This window comes from Myxine glutinosa, chromosome 1 (assembly GCF_964187855.1).
Source record: "Myxine glutinosa chromosome 1, kmMyxGlut1.1, whole genome shotgun sequence".
Lineage (NCBI taxonomy): Eukaryota > Metazoa > Chordata > Myxini > Myxiniformes > Myxinidae > Myxine > Myxine glutinosa.
This window is the reverse complement of record NC_136261.1, coordinates 410,844,541-410,871,687: the sequence shown is the minus strand read 5'-3', so window position 1 is coordinate 410,871,687 and position 27,147 is coordinate 410,844,541. Positions and strand designations below refer to the sequence as shown.

Genomic DNA, 27,147 nt, shown 5'->3' with positions numbered 1-27,147 from the left:
GCCTCGCCATCAGCCATGACCTTTCTTTGGCTTCGCCATCAGCCATGACCTTTCTTTGGCCTCACTATCAGCCATGATCTTTATTTGGCCTCACTATCAGCCATGATCTTTCTTTGGCCTCGCCATCAGCCATGACCTTTCTTTGGCTTCGCCATCAGCCATGACCTTTTTTTGGCCTCACTATCAGCCATGATCTTTCTTTGGCCTCACTATCAGCCATGATCTTTCTTTGGCCTCACCATCAGCCATGATCTTTCTTTGGCCTCGCCATCAGCCATGATCTTTATTTGGTATTGCCATCAGCCATGATCTTTCTTTGGCCTCACCATCAGCCATGATCTTTCTTTGGCCTCACCATCAGCCATGATCTTTCTTTGGCCTCACCATCAGCCATGATCTTTATTTGGCCTCACTATCAGCCATGATCTTTCTTTGGCCTCACTATCAGCCATGATCTTTCTTTGGCCTCGCCATCAGCCATGATCTTTATTTGGCCTCACCATCAGCCATGATCTTTCTTTGTCCTCGCCATCAGCCATTATCTTTCTTGGACAAACCACACTTCTAAGTTGGCCTCCAAACCCAATCATGCAACGTCCTTCCTTGGCACTCCTGAACTCTTATCCACCTACAAGGCCTTAATCTACAGCTTGGTGTAGTACTGCCCTCCTCTCTGTGCTTGCGCTACTGCCTCACGCCTTGGTCAGCTTGATGCTGTGGAAACCGCGATGAAGCTGTGTTTACGGGCCGGTCAATTTCACATCTCAGACAGGTTGGTGATCTGTCTTCTACCACCTCCTTTCTGGTCTGCCCCTCCTGCTCTTTCCTTTCTTGGAACCCCTACACCAACCCCAGGTTTCTGCAGGACGCACACGGTCCACCAGTAATCGCCTTCTAGTGTAACTCCCAAAATCCAGAATCACTGCTCACATCCACTCACGTCTTCCTCTTTTTTTTCCCGGCATGTGGAATCAACTTCCACATTCTCTTCAACCTCATTCTTCCTCCATGTCTTCAATACTGCTGTTCACCATCATATATCATTCCTCATACTTGACCACCATCCTTTCTCCTCACGTTAATCCTCCCAAAGTTCACTTTTTTTCCAATTTTCCACTTATTGCTGCACATTATACTTTACAGATAATTTGAGTAAGTAACACGGGGATGATACTCTCGGCCCCTCGCCTTTTGGGTGGAATGAGGAATAGATCTGTGTAATATGAAAGCTAAATCGTGAACCGTTTTTTAAATATCATGACCCCAACCAAGCAACCAAGATGGTTGTCATGGCAACACATTTCAGCCAATCACAGCCATGATCTAATCAGGTTGAGATAATGTCATGAGGAATAGATATCTGCAATATGAAAGCTAAATGTTCAACGGTTTTTTAAATATCCCGTGCACAAGCCAAGTTACAGGGATGGTTGCCATGGCAACACAATTCAGCCAATCACAGCGATGATCTAATCCGGTTGAGATAATGTCATGAGGAAATTTCGCATACACAAAAGCACATGGACAGATGATCGGTCTGTTGGAGGGAGCTCATTTTAATGTCGCCCATCTCCGACCTTTTCGGAGGGTCGGGGGACAATGAACTTGTAACGTGAAATGTGACAGTGGAATTTTGTCGTAAGGAGGGCACAAGTGATGGAGGAATTTTAATTTGTAACTTTACCTTCACAATTATTTATTTTTATCAACAAAGGTGAAAAAAAGAAAACGATGTTTATCGTTCTAGAACGAGTGAGGTTGTCTCGATGATAACACAGGAATCTAAACGTCACATTGCTTTGTTTTGTTTATTTTACAAGGTGTGGAAACAACTAGGATCCAGATGTTTGTCAAAGCGCCACACCATCAGAGGCCAACGATGCCACAGGACGTACCTGATCCTGATCTTATCAAACTCATGGAGCAATGCTGGGATAAATATCCTGAAGAGAGACCATTTTTTGACGGTAAGGGATGCTTCAGATATTCATTATCAAGTAATGTGTCATCAGTCATCACTGTGTTCTACAGCTGCTACCATTTTGTTTTGTTTTTGGGGAACTTTATGTTTTCAGATTGTCCGTCCGTCTGTCTGTACAGGCTAACCCGTGTTTTCAAAGGGCAACCACATGTCCGATTGAGACAAAACTTCCAGGGTGGCAGCAACACCCACGTGGAATGTTTTTTTGATAATTGTGACCTCATGGGTCATGTGGTATGGCAGCCATCTTGGATAGAAAAAGGAACCTTATCTGATCAACCCGAAACGCCACAAATGTGATCTCCTACCCATACATATATGCAGAGTGGACATTTTTGATGTCTTATGTCACGTGGTTTGGTAGCCATATTAGCTTGAAAGCCGATATTTTAAAACCCCCCTTCTCCGAAACCGCTTCACAGATCGATGTGAAACTTGTCAGGTCTGGTAAAAATGTGATGATTGACAACAGCTGAAGGTATTTAAATCAAACGTGTATCTTTTAAGACAGTCAACGAGGGCATCTACTCATTGTCATGGGCAGGGAATACGCGGAGACATTTTGACCGCAATCGCATTGCTCTAGTTTTCTATTTGAAAAAAATTGTATACAAGGTCAAGGCTCGTGGAAAAATGAGACCACTGAACTGATCAGGATGCAACAGAACAATAGGAACAGCAGAAAGAGAGGGAGAAACAGCAACAGTAGGGTTGAAGGATATAATAGAGGGACACTTGGACATCCAAGAGAAGTGAGTGATGCACGGAGTAGACAAAATGTGTTCTTTATTTCAAAATAGAGTTAACGTGAATGAAATGTGCAATGAATGGTTGCAGCATTTATAGAGGATGTTATGAAACAGAACATGTGGCACTCAACAGAATCCTATCATCTCCTCTCCCTGTCAAGGCTGGAATACCCCAAGGCAGTGGTCTGAGCCTAGTTCCGTTCCTGATCTTCATCAATGATCTCTCTGACCCTCTGGAAAATCCTCTTTATCTATTTGCTGAAGACTCTACCCTTTACTGTGACATCCATCATCCTTCAGACAGGCAGGCTGCAGCCTCTTCCCTCTCTTCAGAACTTGAGAAAATCACAAACTTCGCTAACACTTGCAATACGTCTTTTAACCTTGAGAAATCCCACATTCTCTCTCTCTCTCTCTCTCTCCTTCTGTCTCTCTGAAAGGACCGTACCACAAACCCTCCCATATACTTTCTCAACAACCCTCTCTTCCAATATTATCAGCAAAGTCATGGAATCCATCATTGCTTCGGATATCAAATCCTTCCTCTTCTCCAATGGCTTGATCTCTGATCATCAATTTGGATTCAGACCAGGTCATTCTACTCTGGACATGTTGCTTCTGCTGTTTCAACAATGGATGGAGATCCTCAATGCCAAACAGGAAATCAGAGCTGTCTCCCTTGACATATCACGTGCCTTTGATACGGTCTGGCACCCAGCTCTACTCACGAAACTCTCCTCGTATGGTATCCATGGAAATCTCCACGCATGGCTTGCAGAATTCCTCTCTGGTCAGAGTCAACGTGTGGCCCTGAATGGATTTCTCTCATCTCCCCTCCCCTTCCTGTTCAGGCTGAGTTTCCCCAAGGCAGTGTTCTGGGCCCTGTGCTTTTTCTGGTCTTCATCAATGATCTCTCTGACTCTCCGGAAAATATTCTCTATCTCTTTGCTGATGACTCCACTCACTGCCGCTCCGTTCCTCATCCCTCAGATCGGCAGTCTGCAGACTCCTCACTCTCTGCAGACCTGGACAAAATCACAGACTGGTCAAACAAGTGGAACATGTCTTACAATCCTGACAAATCTCACAATCTTACTAGGTCTCTCCGAAAAGACCGACTGGACAACCCTCCCATGTACTTTCTTCACAATCCTCTCCAATAAGTTCTGTCACTCAAGCTTTTGGGTCTCACTATCTGCCATGATCTTTCCTAGGAAAACCACATTTCCAAGCTGGCCTCCAAAGCCAGTCGCCAAATGGGCATTCTCCATCATGCGAAGTCCTTCCTTGGCACACCTGAGCTCATCACCACATACAAGGCTTTCATCCACAGCTCAATGGAATACTGCTGTCCCCTCTGGGCTGGTGATCCTACCTCACACCTAGGTCGGCTTCACGCTGATGAAATCAAAGCTTTCAGAATCATTGGAATCTCCTGCGATGACGCTGATTGTGAGGGCCTTTCACTCATTCACCGCAGGCAGGTAGGTGGTCTTTCCGTCTTCTACCGACTCCTATCCGGCCTAGCTCCCCCAGCTCTATCTGTGCTCTGTCCCCCAAATATTTCTACAGGTCACACAAGATATGCCAGCAACCCTCTTCTGGTGAAATTGTCAAAATCAAGACTCTCTGCTCACCTTCACTCTTTCATTCCTCTTTACCCCCGCCTCTGGAACAAACTCCCTCACTCTCCAATCCCACTCCTCCCTCCAGGTCTTTAAAACAGCTGTTCACCACCATCACTTATCTTCCCCCATCCAAAATCTTGATGTTTTCTACCCCCGTTGATTCACCCCAGATCCCTTTTTTTGAAATACCGACTTCTTTCCTGGAAGTCCTAGCATTGTCCATGTGTTTTATACCTCTCCAACCCCCCCCCCCCCCTTCCCATGCCTCCTCCCCCCAAGCTCTCCCTCCCACAACAGATCTCCCGATGTCCCCGTTCTCTGCTGTTGTGCTTCCGTGCTTCCCTCTCTTTCCCCATCTTGTCTCCCGCTCTCTTTATTGTAGGTTTTGTCTGTCTGTTTGTTTTTTCTTTTGTGTGTGATTAATGTTGGGTCTTACACGAGTCTCGATCTTCTATCGAAAAAAAACAAAAAATAAAAGTCCAGTCACTCAAACTCTTGGGCCTCACTCTGAGTCTCAGGCATGATCTTTCTTGGCATGCCACATCCAAAGCCAGTCGCCGACTGGGAATCGTCTGTCGTACACTTGCCTCACACCTTGCTCACCTTGATGGAGTACTGCTCTCCCCTCTGGACTGGCTCCCCTGCATCACACCTCGCTCATCTTTATGCTGTGGAAACCAGGGCCTTCAAGATTATTGGAATCTCTCAAGGGGAAGCTGAATGTATGGGCAGATCATTTCACCATCGCCGTCAGGTCGGTGGTCTCTCTGTCTTCTTCTGCCTCCTTTCTGGTCTTGCACCATCTGCCCTCTTTGTCCCCCCCTCCTCCCTCTACTCCACCCAACACACCTCGGGAATCTGCAGGGTTCACGTGGTCCACCAGAAATCCCCTTCTTGTAAAACTTCGAAAATCAAGAATTACAGGTCGCCTCCATGCATTACTTCCTCTTTTTTTTTTCGACTGTGGAATCAACTTCCTCATTCACCACAATGTCATCCTTCTCTCCAGGACAGTTGTCCACCACCATCTGATATCCCATCAAAAACCATGATCTTGCCTATCCCTGTTAACCACCCACTTCTCCCCCACCCCCTACCTTCTTCCAAATTTCCAGTTTTTCCTTCCCGAGAGTTTGCTTCTGTATCAATCTTGTCCACCCCAGGAATCCTCCCTTACCCCCATTCCTTGCCCCACCCATTATTCGTCCACGTTTCCCTCCGTGTTAAAGTTCAATCCAGCTGTTGGTGTTTCCCCACTCGCGAATACTCCTTTATTTTGTTGCGTCCCGATCCCTTCAGTGTTCTAACTCTTCCACGAGCCTCGACTATATATACTTCCTGTTGATGTTTAAAAGCTGTTGTTTCAAAGTTTTTGGTCAAATTAGAATTTTAAAATGACAATAATGATGTCATAGGTCACGTGTTGCAGGCGCCATCTTGGAAATACCGAAAAACTTTGCACCTCGATATCTCCGAAACAGCTCCATGGAAAAAATAGAAATGTGGTTCATTGTAAAGTATTGCCCATGGGGAATAACAGATTTTAATGATGATGTCATAGGTGCCTTCATTATGACGTCATAAATCGACAAATAGAATGCTTGATCCGATCAGTATGAAATTTATTGAGCGTAATCTAGGGATAAATTGGTCGAGGGAAAAAAAATTGTGATGACGTCATCGGTCACGTGGTTCAGCAGCCATATTTTTACGTCACAACTCATAGGGCAATGCCGTCTGGAACAGCATTTGTCAATTTGGGGTATGTATGTATGTCCCTCACAAACGTCCACCAATCAGAGCTGAGAATCTGGTCACATGACAGGCGGACAGTAGATTCTCCACTCAGCAGATCCAGGCCCAGCTATGCTGTCGTTAGACTATCGGTCTTGTTTTAAAAGTGCAGGTTTCTGTGGAAGAATTCCCTGGCTGGGTTAATGTCAGGGGCAGTTGATATGGAAGACCAGTCCTGAAGTGATGCTTTTGCAGTCCCTGCCAATCTGCCTGAATGGAATGCCAGACTTGCCGGCGTTAAGGCAGCTCTCTGAGAATAGCCAGAGAGAGGGTAACTCTTACAACTATATGATCACATGAACCAATTGGAGCAGAGGAAGAGCAGGAAACATTTGCGGGGACGTTTGCCATCCCTAAGTCCAAAAGTGATTATTTGCCAGTGGGAGAAACCCGGGTCGGGAAGTTGTTTCCATTTTGAAACAGAGGGGGTTCATGATTGCAAAGGCACATATGAAGACACAATAGACAGAGAATGGCATTGAACCTGGAATCCCAGTATCATGAAAAGGAATTTGAACCTGGAATCCCAGTATCATGAAAAGGGATTTAAACCTGGGATCCCAGCCTAATTATATAGGATTTTAACCTGGAATCCCAGTATCATGAAAAGGGATTTGAACCTGGGATCCCAGCCTAATTATATAGGATTTTAACCTGGAATCCCAGTATCATGAAAAGGGATTTGAACCTGGGATCCCAGCCTCATGAAAAGGGATTTAAACCTGGGATCCCAGCATAATTATATAGGATTTTAACCTGGAATCCCAGTATCATGAAAAGGGATTTGAACCTGGGATCCCAGTATCATGAAAAGGGATTTTAACCTGGAATCCCAGTATCATGAAAAGGGATTTGAACCTGGGATCCCAGCCTCATGAAAAGGAATTTAAACCTGGGATCCCAGCATAATTATATAGGATTTTAACCTGGAATCCCAGTATCATGAAAAGGGATTTGAACCTGGGATCCCAGTTTCATGAAAAGGGATTTAAATCTGGAATCCCAGCATAATTATATAGCATTTTAACCTGGAATCCCAGTATCATGAAAAGGGATTTGAACCTGGGATCCCAGTTTCATGAAAAGGGATTTAAATCTGGAATCCCAGCATAATTATATAGCATTTTAACCTGGAATCCCAGTATCATGAAAAGGGATTTGAACCTGGGATCCCAGTTTCATGAAAAGGGATTTAAACCTGGGATCCCAGCATAATTATATAGGATTTTAACCTGGAATCCCAGTATCATGAAAAGGGATTTGAACCTGGGATCCCAGCATAATTATATAGGATTTTAACCTGGAATCCCAGTTTCATGAAAAGGGATTTAAATCTGGGATCCCAGCATAATTATATAGGATTTTAACCTGGAATCCCAGCCTCATAAAAAAGGAATTTAAACCTGGGATCCCAGCATAATTATATAGGATTTTAACCTGGAATCCCAGTTTCATGAAAAGGGATTTAAACCTGGGATCCCGGTATCATGAAAAGGGATTTAAACCTGGAATCCCCATTTCATGAAAAGGGATTTAAACCTGGGATCCCGGTATCATGAAAAGGGATTTGAACCTGGGATCCCAGCCTCATAAAAAAGGAATTTAAACCTGGGATCCCAGCATAATTATATAGGATTTTAACCTGGAATCCCAGTATCATGAAAAGGGATTTGAACCTGGGATCCCAGCCTCATAAAAAAGGAATTTAAACCTGGGATCCCAGCATAATTATATAGGATTTTAACCTGGAATCCCAGTTTCATGAAAAGGGATTTAAATCTGGAATCCCGGTTTCATGAAAAGGGATTTGAACCTGGGATCCCAGTTTCATGAAAAGGGATTTAAATCTGGAATCCCGGTTTCATGAAAAGGGATTTAAACCTGGAATCTCCGTTTCGTGAAAAAGGGATTTAAACCTGGAATCCCCATTTCATGAAAAGGGATTTAAACCTGGGATCCCGGTATCATGAAAAGGGATTTGAACCTGGGATCCCAGTTTCATGAAAAGGGATTTAAATCTTGAATCCCGGTTTAATGAAAAGGGATTTAAACCTGGAATCCCCATTTCATGAAAAGGGATTTAAACCTGGGATCCCAGCCTCATGAGCATTAGCATTCACAGGGGAAATCCATTGAGGCCCACTCATTTGTCCTCATCCCTTTGTCCATTGCCCAGTTTCACATTAATTTTGCCTTGCTGTATCCATCCAGGATGTTCTTGTTGTCTGAATTTCTTCAGGATCACATTGAGCGTGCCGTGTCTTGTAGAGTGTGCAATGAGGATGGAGAAGATGCAGAAAGGAAAGGGTGAAATCAAGCGAGATGTCGATAACGCACTTTCAGTTTTGCAGGTGAGTCTCAGTTTATTGGGCAATGGATGCCTTTTGATTTATGTTTAAATCTCATTTTATTGAAATATTTTGGATTTGCAATGCGCACATGGCTGGTGACACACACTTCTCATTTGATCCTTCATCAAGTGTATATGCACAATGGAACATAATGAAACAAAGGCAACGCAAACAGACATTTGGCCCATCGGCCTTGTGCAGCCTCCTCGGTATGTGTCTGTGAGGCTTGCGCTGTCCACAGAGGGTGAAAAAACAATAGCAATGAAAACAAAAAATGTCTGAATACTCATTTTAAAAAAAACATGAGTGGGGAGGGTCTCAGATATGAAGCAGATCAGAGGTGGAGGAGGGAAGGAAGGATGTTCCTTTACTGGGAGACACCTGTACACCCTGATATGAAAAGCAAACGGAAAAGTATCCGTGGCTAATCTGTACTCTTTGTGAACATACAAATATTGTAATGGTCAGCCAGTCCGACGCTGTTGCCGAATTCAAATCTGGTGAGACACTGAATGACCACGTCAGTACCCCACCTTAGAGACCTCCCACCGGATCCTCGCGTCCAAGGCAATGTTACCGTGCGGATTGAGATCTCTGTGCCAGGCGAGTGGCATGCTGACGGCAATCACGGGATAGATCTAACCTTTGGACGAGCAACCAGGATCACATGTGAAGCCGGGAACTCTTATGACCAATCACCAAGACAGTGACCAATCTATTATCTACCTTCAACAGGATTTGCTCAGAGCCACCAGATGAAATCATTGGGACAAGCAGGATGCGCCAGAGAACAAGTTAGTTTTATACATGCATTATTTAAATAAATGACACAAGAAACAGGATCACTGTCGAGCGAGCGGGGCCGAGCGATCTCCAACGGCACAGTCACATGGAACAGCGATAACTCCACATTTTATCACAGCACTTGGCCATGTAATCCCGCCTTTCTCTCTTCTATGATCCGCAAATTTGCATAGGTGCCTCGGCCCAATCCCAACCCAGCGCGAGGGCGTGTATGCTCTGTTATCTACAAATTTGTATGAGTGCCTTTGGTCCGATTGGCTGCCTAGGTGCGGGTACTTTCAGTTCTGTGATCTGTTCTTTGTCCGTACCGGAGCTCTGCTTTAATCAGGGTTGGTGCTGTGAAATTTTGCTCACGCCGCGAGGGTTCAGTCCATAATGGGGGAGACGAAAGATGGATGCGGGGAAAAATACATTAAAGTAAAAAGGGAAACTGGGATTAGAAAACCACGAGGGAGGTGAACAGATATATATTAATTACATACGCAGCGTATGTCTATTCACATGGAGTATGATACGCTTAACTACACAATTACTTACAAAATAACCACCATAATATTATTACTTACAAAACAATACAAGATTATTTAACCCCTAATGATCATTTTCACAACACTATTTATACAAAATTGATTTTTATCATCTTTAAACATCATCAATACATTTCAAATGTCCATAATCTGATTTTTATCATATTTACGTAGAATCGATACATTTAAAATCTCAATGAACTACTTTTTATAATCTGCATACAAAATCGATACATTTCAAATCTCTCACATCTGCTTTTTATCATTTTCATACAAAATCGATGCATTTTAATTCTGATAAAGTATTTTTGTTGAACCGTCTTCCTGTAAAATCTTCAATTTGGTTTTACGTGCCGAGCACGTAACTCACGTGTGCCCACTGGCAATTTACTCGCTCACAGAGAAGTGATTGAACCAAGGAATCAATAGAAGTGATAAATAAATAATTCAGTTTCATAAAAACATGAGTAGAAAAAAACAAGGGAGAAAGGAATGAAACAACAACTGTTGTAGAGAGATATTGTGTAGAGAGATATAGTCAACGTGTGGCCCTGAATGGGTTTCTCTCATCTCCTCTTCCTGTTCAGGCTGGAGTTCCCCAAGGCAGTGTTCTGGGCCCTGTGCTTTTTCTGGTCTTCATCAATGATCTCTCTGACTCTCTTGAAAATCCTCTCTATCTCTTTGCTGATGACTCTACTCTCTGTCGCTCCATTCTTCATCCCTCAGATCGGCAGTCTGCAGCCTCCTCACTCTCTGCAGACCTGGACAAAATCAGACTGGGCAAACAAGTGGAACATGTCTTTCAATCCTGCCAAATCTCACACTCTTACTACGTCTCTCCGAAAAGACCAACTGGGCAACCCTCCCATCCACTTTCTGAATAATCCTCTCCAAGAAGTTCTGTCACTCAAGCTTTTGGGTCTCACTATCTGCCATGATCTTTCCTGGGAAAACCACATTTCAAATCTGGCCTCCAAAGCCAGTCGCCGACTGGGCATCCTCCGTCGTGCGAAGTCCTTCCTTGGCACACCTGAGCTCCTCACCACATACAAGGCTCTCATCCGCAGCTCAATGGAATACTGCTCTCCCCTCTGGGCTGGTGCTCCTGCCTCACACCTAGCTCGTCTTCACGCTGTTGAAACCAAAGCATTCAGAATCATTGGAATCTCCCGCGATGAAGCTAACTCCAAGGGCCTCTCACTCACTCACTGCAGGCAGGTTGGTGGTCTTTCCGTCTTCTACCGACTCCTCTCTGGCCTTGCCCCCCCCCCCCCCAGCTCTCTCTGGGCTCTGTCCCGCAAATATTCCTACAGGTCGCACAATATCTGCCTGCTTGCCTGCACAATATCCTGTGCTTGCCTGCACAATATCTGCAATGTTGCCAATCAACCCATTCTTATGGTTAAACTGCCAAAATCAAGACTCTCTGCTCAACTTCACTCCTTCATTCCTCTTTTCTCCCGCCTCTGGAACAAACTCCCTCACTCTCTTCAATCCCACTCCTCCCTCCAGGTCTTTAAAACAGCTGTTCACCACCATCTCTTATCTTCCCCCATCCAAAACCTTGATCTTTTCTACCCCTGCTAATTTCACCCCAATTCCAGTTTTTTGAAATACCACCTTCTGTCCTGGAAGTCCTTGGTGTCCTTGTGTTTTATACTTCTCCCACCCCCCCCCCCCTTCCCACGCCTCCTCCCCCCAAGCCCTCTCCCTCCCACACATCTCCCTGCTCTTAAATGTTGTGTGCTCTAAAGTGTTTGTGTGCTTCCTCTTCTCTTGTCTTCCGCTCCCTCTTTTGATATGTTTTGTTTGTCTGGTTGATTTGTTTGTGAAGTAAATGTCAGCTCTTTCACGAGCCTCGATTCAGTATACAAAAAAAAAAGAAAAAAAAAAAAAGAAGATGATGTCCTGATGTAAGGAAAATCATGCTTATAAGTATAAAACAAAATGGGGGCAATGCCCCTGGGCCCACCAGGTATAACCCACTGTTAAGCGTTGATGACCCACAACTGGCCCACAACAAATTTCAGGATGACCCACAACAACCCCTTCCAGAAACTCCCATAGACCTGGGAGTTTATCTTTGTCGGCGAGATCTTTGTCGGCGAGTCACGTTTTTTTCGAAGCTGTCCACGCTCTCATGCTTTCGAAATTAAGTAATTTTTCACAATTGTGTTTTTGGCGAAACTGTATTTATCTTTCGGTGTGTGTACCTATAGTGTGTCCTTAGGAAGATTCCCGGTGTTAATTTTTCATACCTGTATAGAAAATCGTTGGTTAATTAGTGTCGCGTCTTTTGAGGCCTTGTAGGCTACCGTGTCCTACCTTGAGGCTTTGTTTTTTCTCTCAGCGGTCAGTCAATTGTGCCCCAATTACTTTCGTTCTCTTAGTTTTTCCCCAGTCTTTTCACCCCACACATCCTTGTTTAAAATCTCAACTAAAAAAAAAACAAACAAAAAAATAATTCCTTCTTTATTCTTATTCGTTGTTCTTATTCGTTTATTTGTTGTTCTTATTCGTTCGTTTGTTCGGTCTTTGATCACGTGTTTCACCTCCATTTCCCCAGATAGTTTTCACTGTTATATTTTAAAATGTTTAAACTTTCCCCTGAAGTACTGTATTCTGTCGTATATTATAACACCTTTTTCTTCTTCTTCTTTAAAAGGGTGTTTTCGACTTGCTCACCAAATCTATTCATTCCAAAAAAAAATTCCATCTCTTACAGTTCCTCTTTCCTACATTTCCGAAACTCACCTGCTCTCCATTGCCCCTCCAGCATCCTCAAACGTATTTTTGACTCGAAGGTCACAAGAAACTCATTTTGCAATAAATGTTCGTTTCCCATTAATCGTACACTTTCTAAAATCAAATATCACCCCTCCGCTCATAATCTTCCCCATCACCCCTCCCCTCCAAAACTTCCCCATCACCCCTCCCCTCCAAATCTCCCCCCTTTCCCCTCCCCTCCAAATCTTCCCCATCACCCATCTCTTTCAAATCTTCCCCCTTGCCCCTCCCCTCCAAATCTTCCTCATCATCCATCCCTTTCAAATCTTCCCCATTGCCCCTCCAAATCCTCCCCATCACCCATCCCTTTCAAATCTCCCCCCTTGCCCCTTCCCTCCTAATCTCCCCCCACACCCCTCCCCTCCTAGACTCCCACTCGCCCCACCTAGACTCCCTCCTCACCCCTCCCCTCCATATCTCACCCATCTCCCATCCCTTTCAAATCCCCCCCCCCCCTTGTCCCTTCCCTCCTAAACTCGCCCTTGCCCCTCCCCTTCAAATCTCCCCACCCTCATTTCTTCTCCATTTCCCCCCTCTCCCTCCTCCTCCTCAAAATGTCCTCCCCGCTTCTTCCCCCTTCCAACTCTCACCTCCATCTCCCCCAACCTTCTGCCTCGCTCTTCCCCCGCCTCAAATAACACCTCACTGTGCCTCACCCAATCACCATCAAACCTTTTGTCCGCCCCATCATTCCCTTTCTCCGAGCTATTCTGAAATCCCTGACACACTTTCAACAGCTCTCCCTACATCTTCCTCCTCTTCCAACTCTCACCTCCATCTCCCCCAACCTTCTGCCTCGCTCTTCCCCCGCCTCAAATAACACCTCACTGTGCCTCACCCAATCACCATCAAACCTTTTGTCCGCCCCATCATTCCCTTTCTCCGAGCTATTCTGAAATCCCTGACACACTTTCAACAGCTCTCCCTACATCTTCCTCCTCTTCCACATCTTACCCTACCCCTCCCCCCCACCCCCCTCCCCCGTTCTGTATCCGATGCTCCCCCTTCCTCTTCATTAACGGTATGGACCTCAAACATCCAGGGCCTTCGCTCAAACTTGACTGATCTCTCCATACAGGTTGCTTCTGAGAAACCAGACGTGATCGGCTTAACAGAAACTTTCCGCCTTCATGACGTCTCTGATTCCTTAGTATCTCTCCCGGGTTACTCCCTCCTCTGGTATGACAGACCTGAGCCTCGTCCTGGAGGTGGGGTTGCTATCTTTATCAAAAACTCTCTTCCTCACTTGCCCTGCACTGCCCTCTCTCCACCTCACCCCCAGGAATACCTCTGGCTACGGCTTCCCCTTCGGTCCCACCTTTTGTTCATATGTGTGTTGTACTGTCCACCAAACAGTGATGATTCCATCTACATCTCACTGTCTGATAATATGGACCAACTTCTAACTACTCATCCCAACTCTCTCTTCCTCATATGTGGTGATTTCAATTGTCACCATGCCAGTTGACTGGATGTGGGTACCTCTCTCACCAGCCATGGCTCCTCAGCAAAGGACGTCTGCGACTCACTGGGACTGACACAATCTGTCAATTTCCCGACCCGGATCTCAGTCAACGGAGCATCTTCTCTTCTGGACTTGGTTATGACTAACTTCCCTGAAAATGTCTGCTGCTCTTCTTCTGCTCCAATCGGCTCATCTGATCATGTGCTTGTTAAAGTGAACATCTCTGTGACCATTCTCAGAGAGCCTCCTCAGCATCGACGAGTCTGGCATTTCACTCAGGCCAACTGGCACGGTCTTCAAGCAGCCATCAATCATCTGGACTGGTCTCCCATCTCTACCACCTCTGACATCAACTCTTCCTGGGAATTCTTCCAAAGTAAATTGCTCTCTCTCATGCACAGATTTATCCCATCTCATCTTCAGTTGTCATACCCTTCCTCCCATCCATGGTACACGGAATATTGTGGTGAGGCTGTTGCCCAGAAACAACTTGCCTTCATCTCCTGGAAAGCAAATCCAACGGAAGGAAATCTCATTTCCTTTCACGAAGCCCGAAACAAGTGAGTGTCCACCCTCAGGAGAGCCAGGAAACAATATCTCTCCGTTCTCAAGACCGAACTCTCTTATCTGTCTCCCTCTTCCAAATCCTGGTGGCGTCTGGTCAAATCTGTTTCTGGTGTTTGTTCCCCTTCCATCCCCTCCGTTACCTCAAACGGCTACACAGCTGACTCCGCACGTGAAAAAGCTGAATGCCTCAACTCTGTGTTTGCCTCTAAATCTTGTGTCCCAAACCCATCCCTCTCTGTACCCTCCGTACCCAGTCATACCCAGCTGCTCCTGGACTCTGTCTCCTTTCCTCCTGACAAGGTGGAAAAGTTTCTGTCAACCCTCGACTCTGATTCTGCAACTGGACCTGACGGCATCAGCCCACGGGTCCTAAAATCCTGTTCTTCTGCTCTTTCACTCCCTCTCTCTGTTCTCTTCACCCTCTCTTTTGCTCAAGGTCATCTGCCATTTGCTTGGAAATCAGCCAACATCAACGCTTTACACAAAAAGGTGCAAAAACAGATCCTTACAACTACAGACCAATCAGCCTTCTCCCAATTATCAGCAAAGTCATGGATTCCATCATTGCTTCAGATATGAAATCTTTCCTCTTCTCCAATGGCTTGATCTCTGATCATCAATTTGGTTTCAGACCAGGCCACTCTACTCTGGACATGCTGCTTCTGCTGTCTCAACAATGGATGGAGGTCCTCAATGCTAAACAAGAAATTAGAGCTGCCTCCCTCGACATATCACTTGCCTTCGATACGGTCTGGCACCCCGCTCTGCTCACCAAACTCTCCTCCTTTGGTATCCATGGAAATCTGCACGCATGGCTGGCGGACTTCCTCTCTAGTCGCAGTCAACGTGTGGCCCTGAATGGGTTTCTCTCATCTCCTCTTCCTGTTCAGGCTGGAGTTCCCCAAGGCAGTGTTCTGGGCCATGTGCTTTTTCTGGTCTTCATCAATGATCTCTCTGACTCTCTTGAAAATCCTCTCTATCTCTTTGCTGATGACTCCACTCTCTCCTGCTCCATTCCTCATCCCTCAGATCGGCAGTCTGCAGCCTCCTCACTCTCTGCAGACCTGTACATAATCACAGACTGGGCAAACAAGTGGATCATGTCTTTCAATCCTGACAAATCTCACACTCTTATGATGTCTCTCCGAAAAGACCGACTGGACAACCCTCCCAGCCACTTTCTGAATAATCCTCTCCAAGAAGTTCTGTCACTCGAGCTTTTGGGTCTCACTATCTGCCGTGATCTTTCCTGAGAAAACCACATTTCCAAGCTGGCCTCCAAAGCCAGTCGCCGACTGGGTATCCTCCGTCGTGCGAAGTCCTTCCTTGGCAAACCTGAGCTCCTCACCACATACAAGGCTTTCATCCGCAGCTCAATGGAGTACTGCTCTCCCCTCTGGGCTGGTGCTCCTGCCTCATACCTAGCTCGTCTTCACGCTGTTGAAACCAAAGCGTTCAGAATCATTGGAATCTCCCACGATGAAGCTATCTCCGAGGGCCTTTCACTTACTCACCGCAGGCAGGTTGGTGGTCTTTCCGTCTTCTGCCGACTCCTCTCCGGCCTTGCTCCCCCAGCTCTCTCTGGGCTCTGTCCCCCAAATATTCCTACAGGTCGCACAAGATCTGCCTGCAACCCTCATATGGTTAAACTGCCAAAATCAAGACTCTCTGCTCACCTTCACTCCTTCATTCCTCTTTTCTCCCGCGTCTGGAACAAACTCCCTCACTCTCTTAAATCCCACTCCTCCCTCCAGGTCTTTAAAACAGCTGTTCACCACCATCTCTTATCTTCCCCAATCCAAAACCTTGATCTTTTCTACCCCCGCTAATTTCACCCCAAATCCACTTTTTTGAAATACCAACTTATTTCCTGGAAGTCCTTGGTGTCCTTGTGTTTTATTCTTCTCCCACCCCCCCCCCCCTCCCCCTTCCCACGCCTCCTCCCCCCAAGCCCTCTCCCTCCCACACATCTCCCGATGTCCCTGCTCTCAAATGTTGTTTGTGTGCTTCCCCTTCTCTCCCCATCTTGTCTACCGCTCCCTCTTTTGATATATTTTGTTTGTCTGTTTGATTTGTTTGTGTGATAAATGTTAGCTCTTTCACTAGCCTCGATTCTGTATACAAAACAAACAAAAAAAAAGCCGGATTTTTTTTAATGCTGTGAACAAACTTCAGTCCATCACGGGTGAGGAAGGTTGTGATCAAGTTTCATCGAAATCGTGTGTGTAGTTTCAGAGAAGAAAATCCAAGTGTTTACATAATGACTCACTGACGGACACCATACAATGCTAATACCTCACTTGAACAATTTGCTCCAGGTGAACTGACATTTTCAGGCTAATCTACTTAGCCAATCCTTATTCACAACAAAATCTCTCAAGATGTCTGACACTCAGAGAAAGAAAGAGTGATACAAGTTATGGGATAGATAAAGGAAATAAGAGGTTTGGTTCAGGCCTGATCACGCTGAGTGAGGCACCCTCGCTTAAATTGTATCAGAGAATCAGGCTGTGATTCCCCCACGCACGACCTGCCGCCATGCCGAGGACCAGTTCTTACTTCCAACAGGGGGGAAGGAGTAAGTGAGTCTGAAAACGAGTTCTGGTGTGGGAAGACAGCGCTCACACTCTTCACGCTCCCTGTTCTCAGGTCGGACCTGACACAGACCTCATGCGAGAGGGTCCCAGCTCTCAACTGAACTGTCTCCTCAGAACCTTGGTTCCAAACTGTCCTAGCGTGACGTCATCGGGCAAGCTCATTGGCCATCTGGCAGGAGCACACCACATATAGGTGCGTTGCAGCATCGCACATGGACCAGCCGACTCGACAGCCATCTCAAGATGTCTGATACTCAGACCCCTCCCTACAAGTGCATTTTCAAAACAATACATTTCAAATGTCTGATCTTCTTGCTGTTTGTCAAACTTACACCAAATCCAGCAATCTGAACTCTCCTGGTGCAAGTTATTTTTGTCCTTCATTATACTTTGTTTTGGGCCTTTGTTGAGCCTGGTGTTGGGCTAGCGGCGAGGGTGCCAGCTTAGGATCCTAGGATCCTGGGTTCGAATTCCGGTCGATCGCTGAATTAACGCCACGGGGGTTGACTCAGCCTGTCATCCTTCCGAGGTCGGCAAATTGAGTACCAGTACACTGGTAATTCCCTGTTTGTCGTAAAAAGGCGACAAAAAGGGTTGGCGGCAGGAAGGGCATCCGGCCGTAAAACATTGCTTCAAAAAAGGGGACAAAAAACAACAACCACGGTCCCCGAAAAAGGCCAACCCCCGCTTGCGGGGAAAAATGGCCTCTAAAGGTGTTTTTTTTTTTTTTTAATACTTTGTTTTGGCACATGAGCAGCTGCCCTCAGGGCATGTATGAAGACAGCAGAATCATAATGTTGGTACTTATTTGCTCTCTCCCTGGTGGTGTGAATCGCAGCCACATGAGTGATCTTGTTCATTTCGACGGACAAAAAACGTGGAGATGACAAAGGTCACTTTGAGTTTCGGCTGCCGCAAGTAGACGAGTTATTGAGAATAGGTATTACGAGTAAGGAAGTTTACACATGCTCTTGCTTTGGTGCCATGTTGAGGCCTGGATCATGTAAAGATCTTCCTTCAACATCTCAAATTTGCATGCTGAACCTTCCAAAGTTTCTATTGAATGGAGGGATTTATTTGTCACATTTTTGTCCAAATTCTTCTCCTTCCTCACTACCACCGTTCCCCCAGCAGCAGAGGCGTCCAGAGGAGGTGAATACACCCATTCAGGAACAAGGGTCTAGTGATGTATGCCAGCAGCAGAGGCGTTCAGAGGAGGTGAATACATCCATTCAGGAACAAGGGTCTAGTGATGTATGCCAGCAGCAGAGGCGTTCAGAGGAGGTGAATACACCCATTCAGGAACAATGGTCTAGTGATGTATGACAAACAACAACCACAACAATGATCAGCAGGTGAGGATGAAGCATTTGATTTGTTTGTCATGAAACGTGATGAATTTCTCAAACTCAGGAACTTTCACGAAAACATGCGTCAAGTTAGACACTGCGAGTAGTTTTCATTCCCATCATTGCTTTTTATAATGTAGTAATAATTTGTAACAACTGATAAATATTGTTGAGTGTTCCAGTAACTTCTCTCAGATCTCCGGTACATGGACCTGTGACACAAGGATATATCTCTCCAATAATTTGTAACAACTGATAAATATTGTTGAGTGTTCCAGTAACTTCTCTCAGATCTCCTGTACATGGACATGTGACACAAGGATACATCTCTCTCCAATAATTTGTAACAACTGATAAATATTGTTGAGTGTTCCAGAAACTTCTCTCAGACCTCATGTACATGGACATGTGACACAAGGATATATCTCTCCAATAATTTGTAACAACTGATAAATATTGTTGAGTGTTCCAGTAACTTCTCTCAGATCTCCTGTACATGGACAACATGTGACACAAGGATACATCTCTCTCCAATAATTTGTAACAACTGATAAATATTGTTGAGTGTTCCAGAAACTTCTCTCAGATCTCCTGTACATGGACATGGACACAAGGATACATCTCTCTCCAATAATTTGTAACAACTGATAAATATTGTTGAGTGTTCCAGAAACTTCTCTCAGACCTCATGTACATGGACATGGACACAAGGATACATCTCTCTCCAGTAATTTGTAACAACTGATAAATATTGTTGAGTGTTCCAGAAACTTCTCTCAGATCTCCTGTACATGGACATGTGACACAAGGATACATCTATCCCGTCGTTATGACCTATCGCCTTCTTGACACTTTTTTTCTTTTTCTTTCTTTTTCTCTTCTTTTTTCACTTCAAAAACCTCCATTTTTGCACTACTTGGATAAGATTAGTGCTGCATCTCAACCAATCAAATGTGCCGTTTGCACGCTCAACATTGGCCAATAATAGAGATTCAGACAAAATGGCGGCCCCAAGGAAAAATCGAAATATATATATATTTTTTTTTTTTTTTAAAGGCACTTCCGATGGTCCTTTTTCTCAAGATGCCGCAGGGTAAGGTGTTCGATGGGCAATATAGTTTCGGATGTACCACAGAAATTGATGACATACCTGTATTATTGGTACCTATACTGTGAGCATTCCATCTTGAGAATATTTTGGGGACTCTCCAGCTAATGGTCAATGGCAATGAACAACAAAGATGGGGAGGGGAGGTGTTTAGTGTACTGGTGGCAGTCAAGATCAAGGTGGCAAGTCAATCAAGATCGACGTCCAGGTTAGTCACCCAGTCAGACAGGGCTCCTGATTAGTCACCCTGTCAGACAGGCTAATTGGACTCCTGATTGGTCACTAAATGAGATGGGCTTCTAATTAGCCAACCAATCAGATTAGGCTCCTGATTGGTCAACCAATCAGATTGGGCTCCTGATTGGTCAACCAATCAGATTGGGCTCCTGATTGGTCAACCAATCAGATTGGGCTCCTGATTGGTCAACCAATCAGATTGGGCTCCTGATTGGTCAACCAATCAGATTGGGCTCCTGATTGGTCAACCAATCAGATTGGACTCCTGATTGGTCAACCAATCAGATTGGGCTCCTGATTGGTCAACCAATCAGATTGGACTCCTGATTGGTCAACCAATCAGATTGGACTCCTGATTGGTCAACCAATCAGATTGGACTCCTGATTGGTCAACCAATCAGATTGGGCTCCTGATTGGTCAACCAATCAGATTGGGCTCCTGATTGGTCAACCAATCAGATTGGGCTCCTGATTGGTCAACCAATCAGATTGGACTCCTGATTGGTCAACCAATCAGATTGGACTCCTGATTGGTCAACCAATCAGATTGGACTCCTGATTGGTCAACCAATCAGATTGGACTCCTGATTGGTCAACCAATCAGATTGGACTCCTGATTGGTCAACCAATCAGATTGGGCTCATGATTGGTCAACCAATCAGATTGGGCTCCTGATTTGTCAACCAATCAGATTGGGCTCCTGATTGGTCAACCAATCAGATTGGGCTCCTGATTGGTCAACCAATCAGATTGGGCTCCTGATTGGTCAATCAGATTGGGCTCCTGATTGGTCAATCAGATTGGGCTCCTGATTGGTCAATCAGATTGGGCTCCTGATTGGTCAAACAATCAGATTGGGCTCCTGATTGGTCAACCAATCAGATTGGGCTCATGATTGGTCAATCAGATTGGGCTCCTGATTGGTCAACCAATCAGATTGGACTCCTGGTCACCCAATGAGGTCGGTATCTATGTTGGTTTCACGAGGAGAAGGTATTGCACGTGTTCGGACCACCTGAAATCCAACCGGGGTCTCAGCTCTCGGGCATTTCTCATCTTCTGTGTGAATGAAACGAAATACGTGTTTGGATTATTAAAACAAATAGTTCAAACAAATCAATATTGATACAAATATTATGACCCTGAGTGAGGTTCTCAGTACCATGACCAGTGGAAACAATCTTGCGTGAGGTCCAGGTCCGGCTGACAAAGCTTTCCTTTGTGAGAGAGAGAGAGAGAGAGAAAGAGAAAGAGACAGTACATTGACATCTCATAATGTCCTTGTTATTTATGAAACTTTACTGAAATTTATGAAGCTTCTCCATCAACTGGATCCACACGAAGTAATGGCATCTTCCCACGGTGCTCCGTGATGCAGCACCACCTGCTGTCACCAGGTGAGCAGGTTTTTTTTTTTATTGGACGCCATGTCATTTGTTTTGAGTCGTTATGCAGACTCAATAAACGGGAAGGATGTCGAATTGGCCACAAAGTCGATTCGCATTCGGATTCTGGTTCGCTTGCTCATTGTTACGTCACTCGGTCACGTGACTCGCCAGATGGTCTCACAGCAGCAGGATTCGAGGGTTCGACTCTCGACTCGAATGTAACTGTCACATTGAAAGCTCACACATGGGCTGTGCATCACAAAACATGACGTTAAGCTGGGTGTCCTGTCTGCTAGCATGAGCTTGTGGTGGTGGTGGACAAGCAATTCAATGGCGTCTGTGGAGTGGAGGAGGTGGGTTGTTGCTGGTACCCTGAGCAAACTCCAAATTCCTGCCAGAATCACCTTCAGCCGAACGCCAGGCATGACCAGCCGGTTCGTGAAAGACTATGTGTCCAAAACATCCCACAGAAGGGTAGGAATAATTGGAGACGTGGTACAGGTAGGAATGAGTCTAGGTAACCATGTTATGTTCATTGGTACTGCTGTGTCCACCAGAGGTGTTTACGGTCCGATAATTTGTTGTGCCTCGACCGACGAAGTCGCCGGAAGCATTACGTTTTTGGGTTGTCCGTGCGTCCGTGCGTCCGTCCGTGCGTCCTTCCTTCCATGATAGGTTGTCATTACTGTGATAACTTAATAACGGCTAAAGGGATCTTAGTCAAACTTTGTGCAAGTATGTAAAATGAGGTGAAGGTGAACTGATTAGATTTTTGGGTCACGAGATCAAAGAAAATAGATCATGTTAGGTAAAAATCCTGTTACCACAATAACTTGTGAACCAGTGAAGGTATTTTGACCAAACTTGGTGCATGTATGCATAATGATGTAAAGATTAACTGATTCGAATTGGGGTCACGAGGTCAAAGGTCAGAGGTCATGTTAGGTAAAACCCTGTTACCGTGATAACTTGTGAACCAGTGAAGGTATTTTGACCAAACTTGGTGCATGTATGCATAATGATGTAAAGATTAACTGATTCGAATTGGGGTCACGAGGTCAAAGGTCAGAGGTCATGTTAGGTAAAACCCTGTTACCGTGATAACTTGTGAACCAGTGATGGGATTTTGACCAAACTTGGTGCATGTATGCATAATGATGTAAAGATTAACTGATTCGAATTGGGGTCACGAGGTCAAAGGTCAGAGGTCATGTTCGGTGAAAATCCTGTTACCGCAATAACTTGTAAACCAGTGATGGAATTTTGACCAAACTTGGTGCATGTATGCATAATGATGTAAGGATTAACTGATTAGAATTGGGGTCACGAGGTCAAAGGTCAGAGGTCATGTTAGGTAAAACCCTGTTACCGTGATAACTTGTAAACCAGTGATGGGATTTTGACCAAACTTGGTGCATGTATGCATAATGATGTAAAGATTAACTGATTAGAATTGAGGTCACGAGGTCAAAGGTCAGAGGTCATGTTCAGTGAAAATCCTGTTACCGCAATAACTTGTAAACCAGTGATGGGATTTTCACCAAACTTGGTGCATGTATGCATAATGATGTAAAGATTAACTGATTAGAATTGAGGTCACGAGATCAAAGGTCAGAGGTCATGTTAGGTAAAACCCTGTTACTACGATAACTTGTGAACCATTGATGGGATTTTGACCAAACTTGGTACAAGTATGTATGATGATGTAAAGATAAGCGGATTAGATTATGGGGTCAAAAGGTCAAACATCATATCAGGTAAAAATTTACTACTTGAGAACAGCTGAATGGATTCAAATCAAACTTGGTACAAGTATGTATGATGATGTAATAATGTGGGCGGAGGCATATTGGATGACGTCATGATGTCTAAAAGTGCCGTTCTAGTCATGTTGATGTTTTTTCCTCGTATTTGGTCTTTATTGGTCTGGATTCAAACCTGGAAATCTCACGAACTGCCCGAGACAAACGCAATGTCCCCACCTGTGGTGCACACACACCTCACCTCACACTACAGGTACGTCGTGCGTTTTGAGCTTTCACTATTGAGATGGCCCTTTAACACAAACTCCATGTCCGAGTTAAATCTGTGTCGATCATTGGTCGGTGACGTATAATCCAACCAATCACCATGTCCCATCCAAAAGGTCTCGATTTTCGGCCTTGCCAATGAGCAATGAAATTGTCCCTGTGGATGAGACTTCCAAACATCACAGATTATACCATTTGCTCTCCATTCCTCATTGAGATTTGACACCACATTTGAGCACAGGCCGAATAAGGAATGGTTTATATTGATGATAATTGTTCGTTTCGATCATGATGAACCCACTTGGTGCCATGAACTCCACTCTACCGTCCTGTGGGAATGATATCTGAGCATTAAATTAATTATATTAATGGGGAAGGGCATAAAATATTAAAGGGACAATGAGAGGTGTGATAGACCATTTATTACTTTTGGAGGTCCTTCATTAGCTGTAATTAACTGTAAAGCATCACATGATCATTCATCAACACCCTGAGTGCTCCAATACAAGCGAGCGAGTCCTTCCTGGGGTCCAAGGGTCGTGCTGCCTTGGATATCTTTGGGAAGCCTCCAGTTGCTATAGAGTCCCTGATCAAAACTGGACCTCATTGGAGCTTTCAGTTAACACTGAGTTATCAAAAACTGGACCTCATTGGAGCTTTCAGTTAACATTGAGAAATCAAAAACTGGACCTCATTGGAGCTTTCAGTTAACACTGAGTTATCAAAAACTGGACCTCATTGGAGCTTTCAGTTAACATTGAGAAATCAAAAACTGGACCTCATTGGAGCTTTCAGTTAACACTGAGTTATCAAAAACTGGACCTCACTGGAGCTTTCAGTTAATCCTGAGATTCTGCTGCATATGCAGGAGTTTCCAATCAAACATTCTTCCTTTTATCCAATCACGAAGATCTGAGAGAGTTTTCTGGCAAACTCAACATTTCTCCTCCATGATATAGATATCATTTCTGTTATATTACCTTTATTTACACATTTACTTCTTCCTGCAGTGTTTCATTCCCTCTGATAACCTTGATGTTTAAACTTTGGGTCTCAGGACACATGAGGACTTTATAATGTATTTCAGACACAATGATGTACAAAATGGAAAAATGACCTCCTGTTACCCCTCCATAAGTTACCCTTCCTTCCTCACTCCTTGGTCTTCAACCACCTCCTTCCATAAACCCCTACCTATTCTTTTCATTTTTCCATCTTTACGTGCTTCTTCTCGATGAAGATCCCACAACTACTTTGTGTACACACTTTGCAGATGAAACACTTTTTATGTAGATTTATCTGCTGGAAACGTTCACTGTCCTTTTCACTCCTGTTTGCACGAAATGAAAACTCATTCCGACATCATGTGACTTTAATGGATTACTCAACAATGTCCTTGAACACTCGTTTTATTTGGTTGCAGCACTTTGTGCGGATCATCATGGTGGTAATGGACGTGTCCACCGCATCATCTGCCCATCGATCCGTCCACCGCTTCATCCGTCCACCGCATCATCCGTCCATCAACCCGTCCACTGCATCATCTGCACATCGACCCTTCCACTGCATCATCTGCACATCGACCCGTCCATTGCATCATCTGCCCATCGACCCGTCCACCGCTTCATCCGTCCACCGCATCATCCCTCCATCAACCCGTCCACTGCATCATCTGCACATCGACCAGTCCACCACTTCATCCGTCCACTGCATCATCCGTCCATCGACCCGTCCACTGCATCATCTGCACATCGACCCGTCCATTGCATCATCTGCCCATCGACCCGTCCACCGCTTCATCCGTCCACCGCATCATCCCTCCATCAACCCGTCCACTGCATCATCTGCACATCGACCAGTCCACCACTTCATCCGTCCACTGCATCATCCGTCCATCGACCCGTCCACTGCATCATCTGCACATCGACCCATCCACTGCATCATCTGCACATCGACCCGTCCACTGCATCATCTGCACCTCGACCCGTCCACTGCATCATCTGCACATCAACCCGTCCACCGCTTCTTCAGTCCACCGCATCATCCATCCACTGCATCATCTGCACATTGACCCGTCCACCACATCATCCGTCCACCGCATCATCCGTCGACTGCATCATCTGCACATCGACCAGTCCACTGCATCATCCGTCCACTGCATCATCTGAACACTTTCACCTTTGGTGTGAACACCTTTGGTGCACTTTCAAAATTCTTCCGTTTAGCAGGACCTGTACAAAATATGTCACCGTTATACATCATCCCGACCAATCACATTTGCCACTCGCTCTCTCAACATTGGGGAATATCGAGAGTCAGACAAAATGCTGGCTTGAGGGAAACATAGATACGGGAAATATAGATCGTGCTCAGATACACATTAAGCAAAAGCTAAATTTGGGGTAAGGTGTTCTATTAAGCAAAAGCTAAATTTGGGGTAAGGTGTTCTATGAACTCTGGAGTCAGTTCAAATTTTTTTTCCTCTTTATGATTTTGTTTATCATTTCCTTTTTTTAACGCAACTGGACTACCGTCCAGTTGAGTTCATCACATACTAAACCCTCCTGCGTCCATCGTCCGTCGTCGTCGTCATCTGTCGTCTGTCGTCCATTAACTTTTCGACGTTAACACTCCAGCGTCCACAAATATCAACCGATTCTGATCAAACTTGACATGCAGCATCCTTACCCCAAGGACCATGTTGGTATTACATTTCAGCCCGATCAGTTGAAAAATGGCGGACTTGGGCGACCATTTTGTTTTTGGTCATGAAAACGACGTTAACACTCTAGCGTCCACAAATATTAATAGATTTTGATCAAACTTAGAATGTTTACCCCTTACCACACAAGGTAGGTTGCTATTGCATTCCAACCCGATCCCTCACAAAATGGCCGCCATAGGCCGCCATATTGTTTTCAGCTCCGAAACGACGTTAAGACTTTAACGTCCACAAATATTCATGGATTTTGATCAAACTTGGTGTGTGAGACTCTTACCACACAAGGTAGGTTGCTATCTTAAGTCAAATCTAGTACAGACAACTGACCTACTTTAAAGTTGTCCAGTCAGTTCAGTTGAGTTCTGCTTCCCTGGAAGCTCTAGTTTCTACTCACAATTCTCAGGGTCTTTTATATTCGTTTGTTCCTTTCCTTATTCCTTCTGCTGCTTGTCTGAGCCATATATATGTGTGTGTGTGTGTGTGTGTGTGTGTGTGTGTGTGTGTGTGTGTGTGTGTGTGTGTGTGTGTGTGTGTGTGTGTGTGTGTGTAAATAAATAATTTCCCTTTCATCGCGTGAAAGCAATAAACAAAACATCACACAAAGATGAACAGAGATAACGACTCATGGAAATGTTATTTTTGTGTTTATGAATTATATTCCCGACTAACATCTTTTAAAGATTCTCACTTTGAATAAAAAGTTAAAACTGAAACATTTTGGTTTTTTTCTCATGATTATAGCATTGAGTTCAGCACATGATGTCCTGCCCTCCAGGAGCAGATTGGGATCTCAGAACGACCATGTAAAATTTTCTGTAACTGACCCGTGCCACCCATCCAATAATTGTCTTATAATCTCATTTTCAGTTTGAACTCTATTCTTACTTTTTACCTCGGCCAACGAAGGTGGATGGAGATTTTGTTTCCACCTGACTGTCTGTCTGGCTGTGAGCAGGATATCTCAAGGTTGTGGATGGATTCAGACGAAATATGGTGGATAGGCTGAGTGTGTGACCGGTACGAATTGATTCGATTTTGGTGAAGATCTGAATATGGATTTGGA

At 44.8% G+C, this 27,147-nt stretch overlaps 1 protein-coding gene across 7 annotated transcripts in view; it reads left to right on the top strand.

Annotated features, from left to right (window-relative positions):
* The window catches only part of LOC137417645 (ankyrin repeat and protein kinase domain-containing protein 1), a 92,621-nt gene extending 65,824 nt beyond the window's left edge, over window positions 1–26,797 (top strand). For 2 of the 7 annotated variants that reach the window (XM_068103545.2, XM_068103566.2), the window contains exons 8-11: window positions 1,821–1,967; window positions 8,421–8,503; window positions 18,382–18,605; window positions 24,786–26,797. In XM_068103545.2, coding sequence (XP_067959646.2) covers window positions 1,821–1,967; window positions 8,421–8,503; window positions 18,382–18,576 — 425 coding nt within the window. In that variant the 3' untranslated portion in view covers window positions 18,577–18,605; window positions 24,786–26,797. Of the gene's footprint in view, window positions 1–1,820; window positions 1,968–8,420; window positions 8,504–18,381; window positions 18,967–19,063; window positions 19,171–24,785 lie in introns of those variants that run through there. The other 5 variants (XM_078770499.1, XM_068103557.2, XR_013621918.1 and 2 more) reach the window with 4 other exon arrangements.
* The last annotated feature ends 350 nt before the right edge of the window (window positions 26,798–27,147 follow it).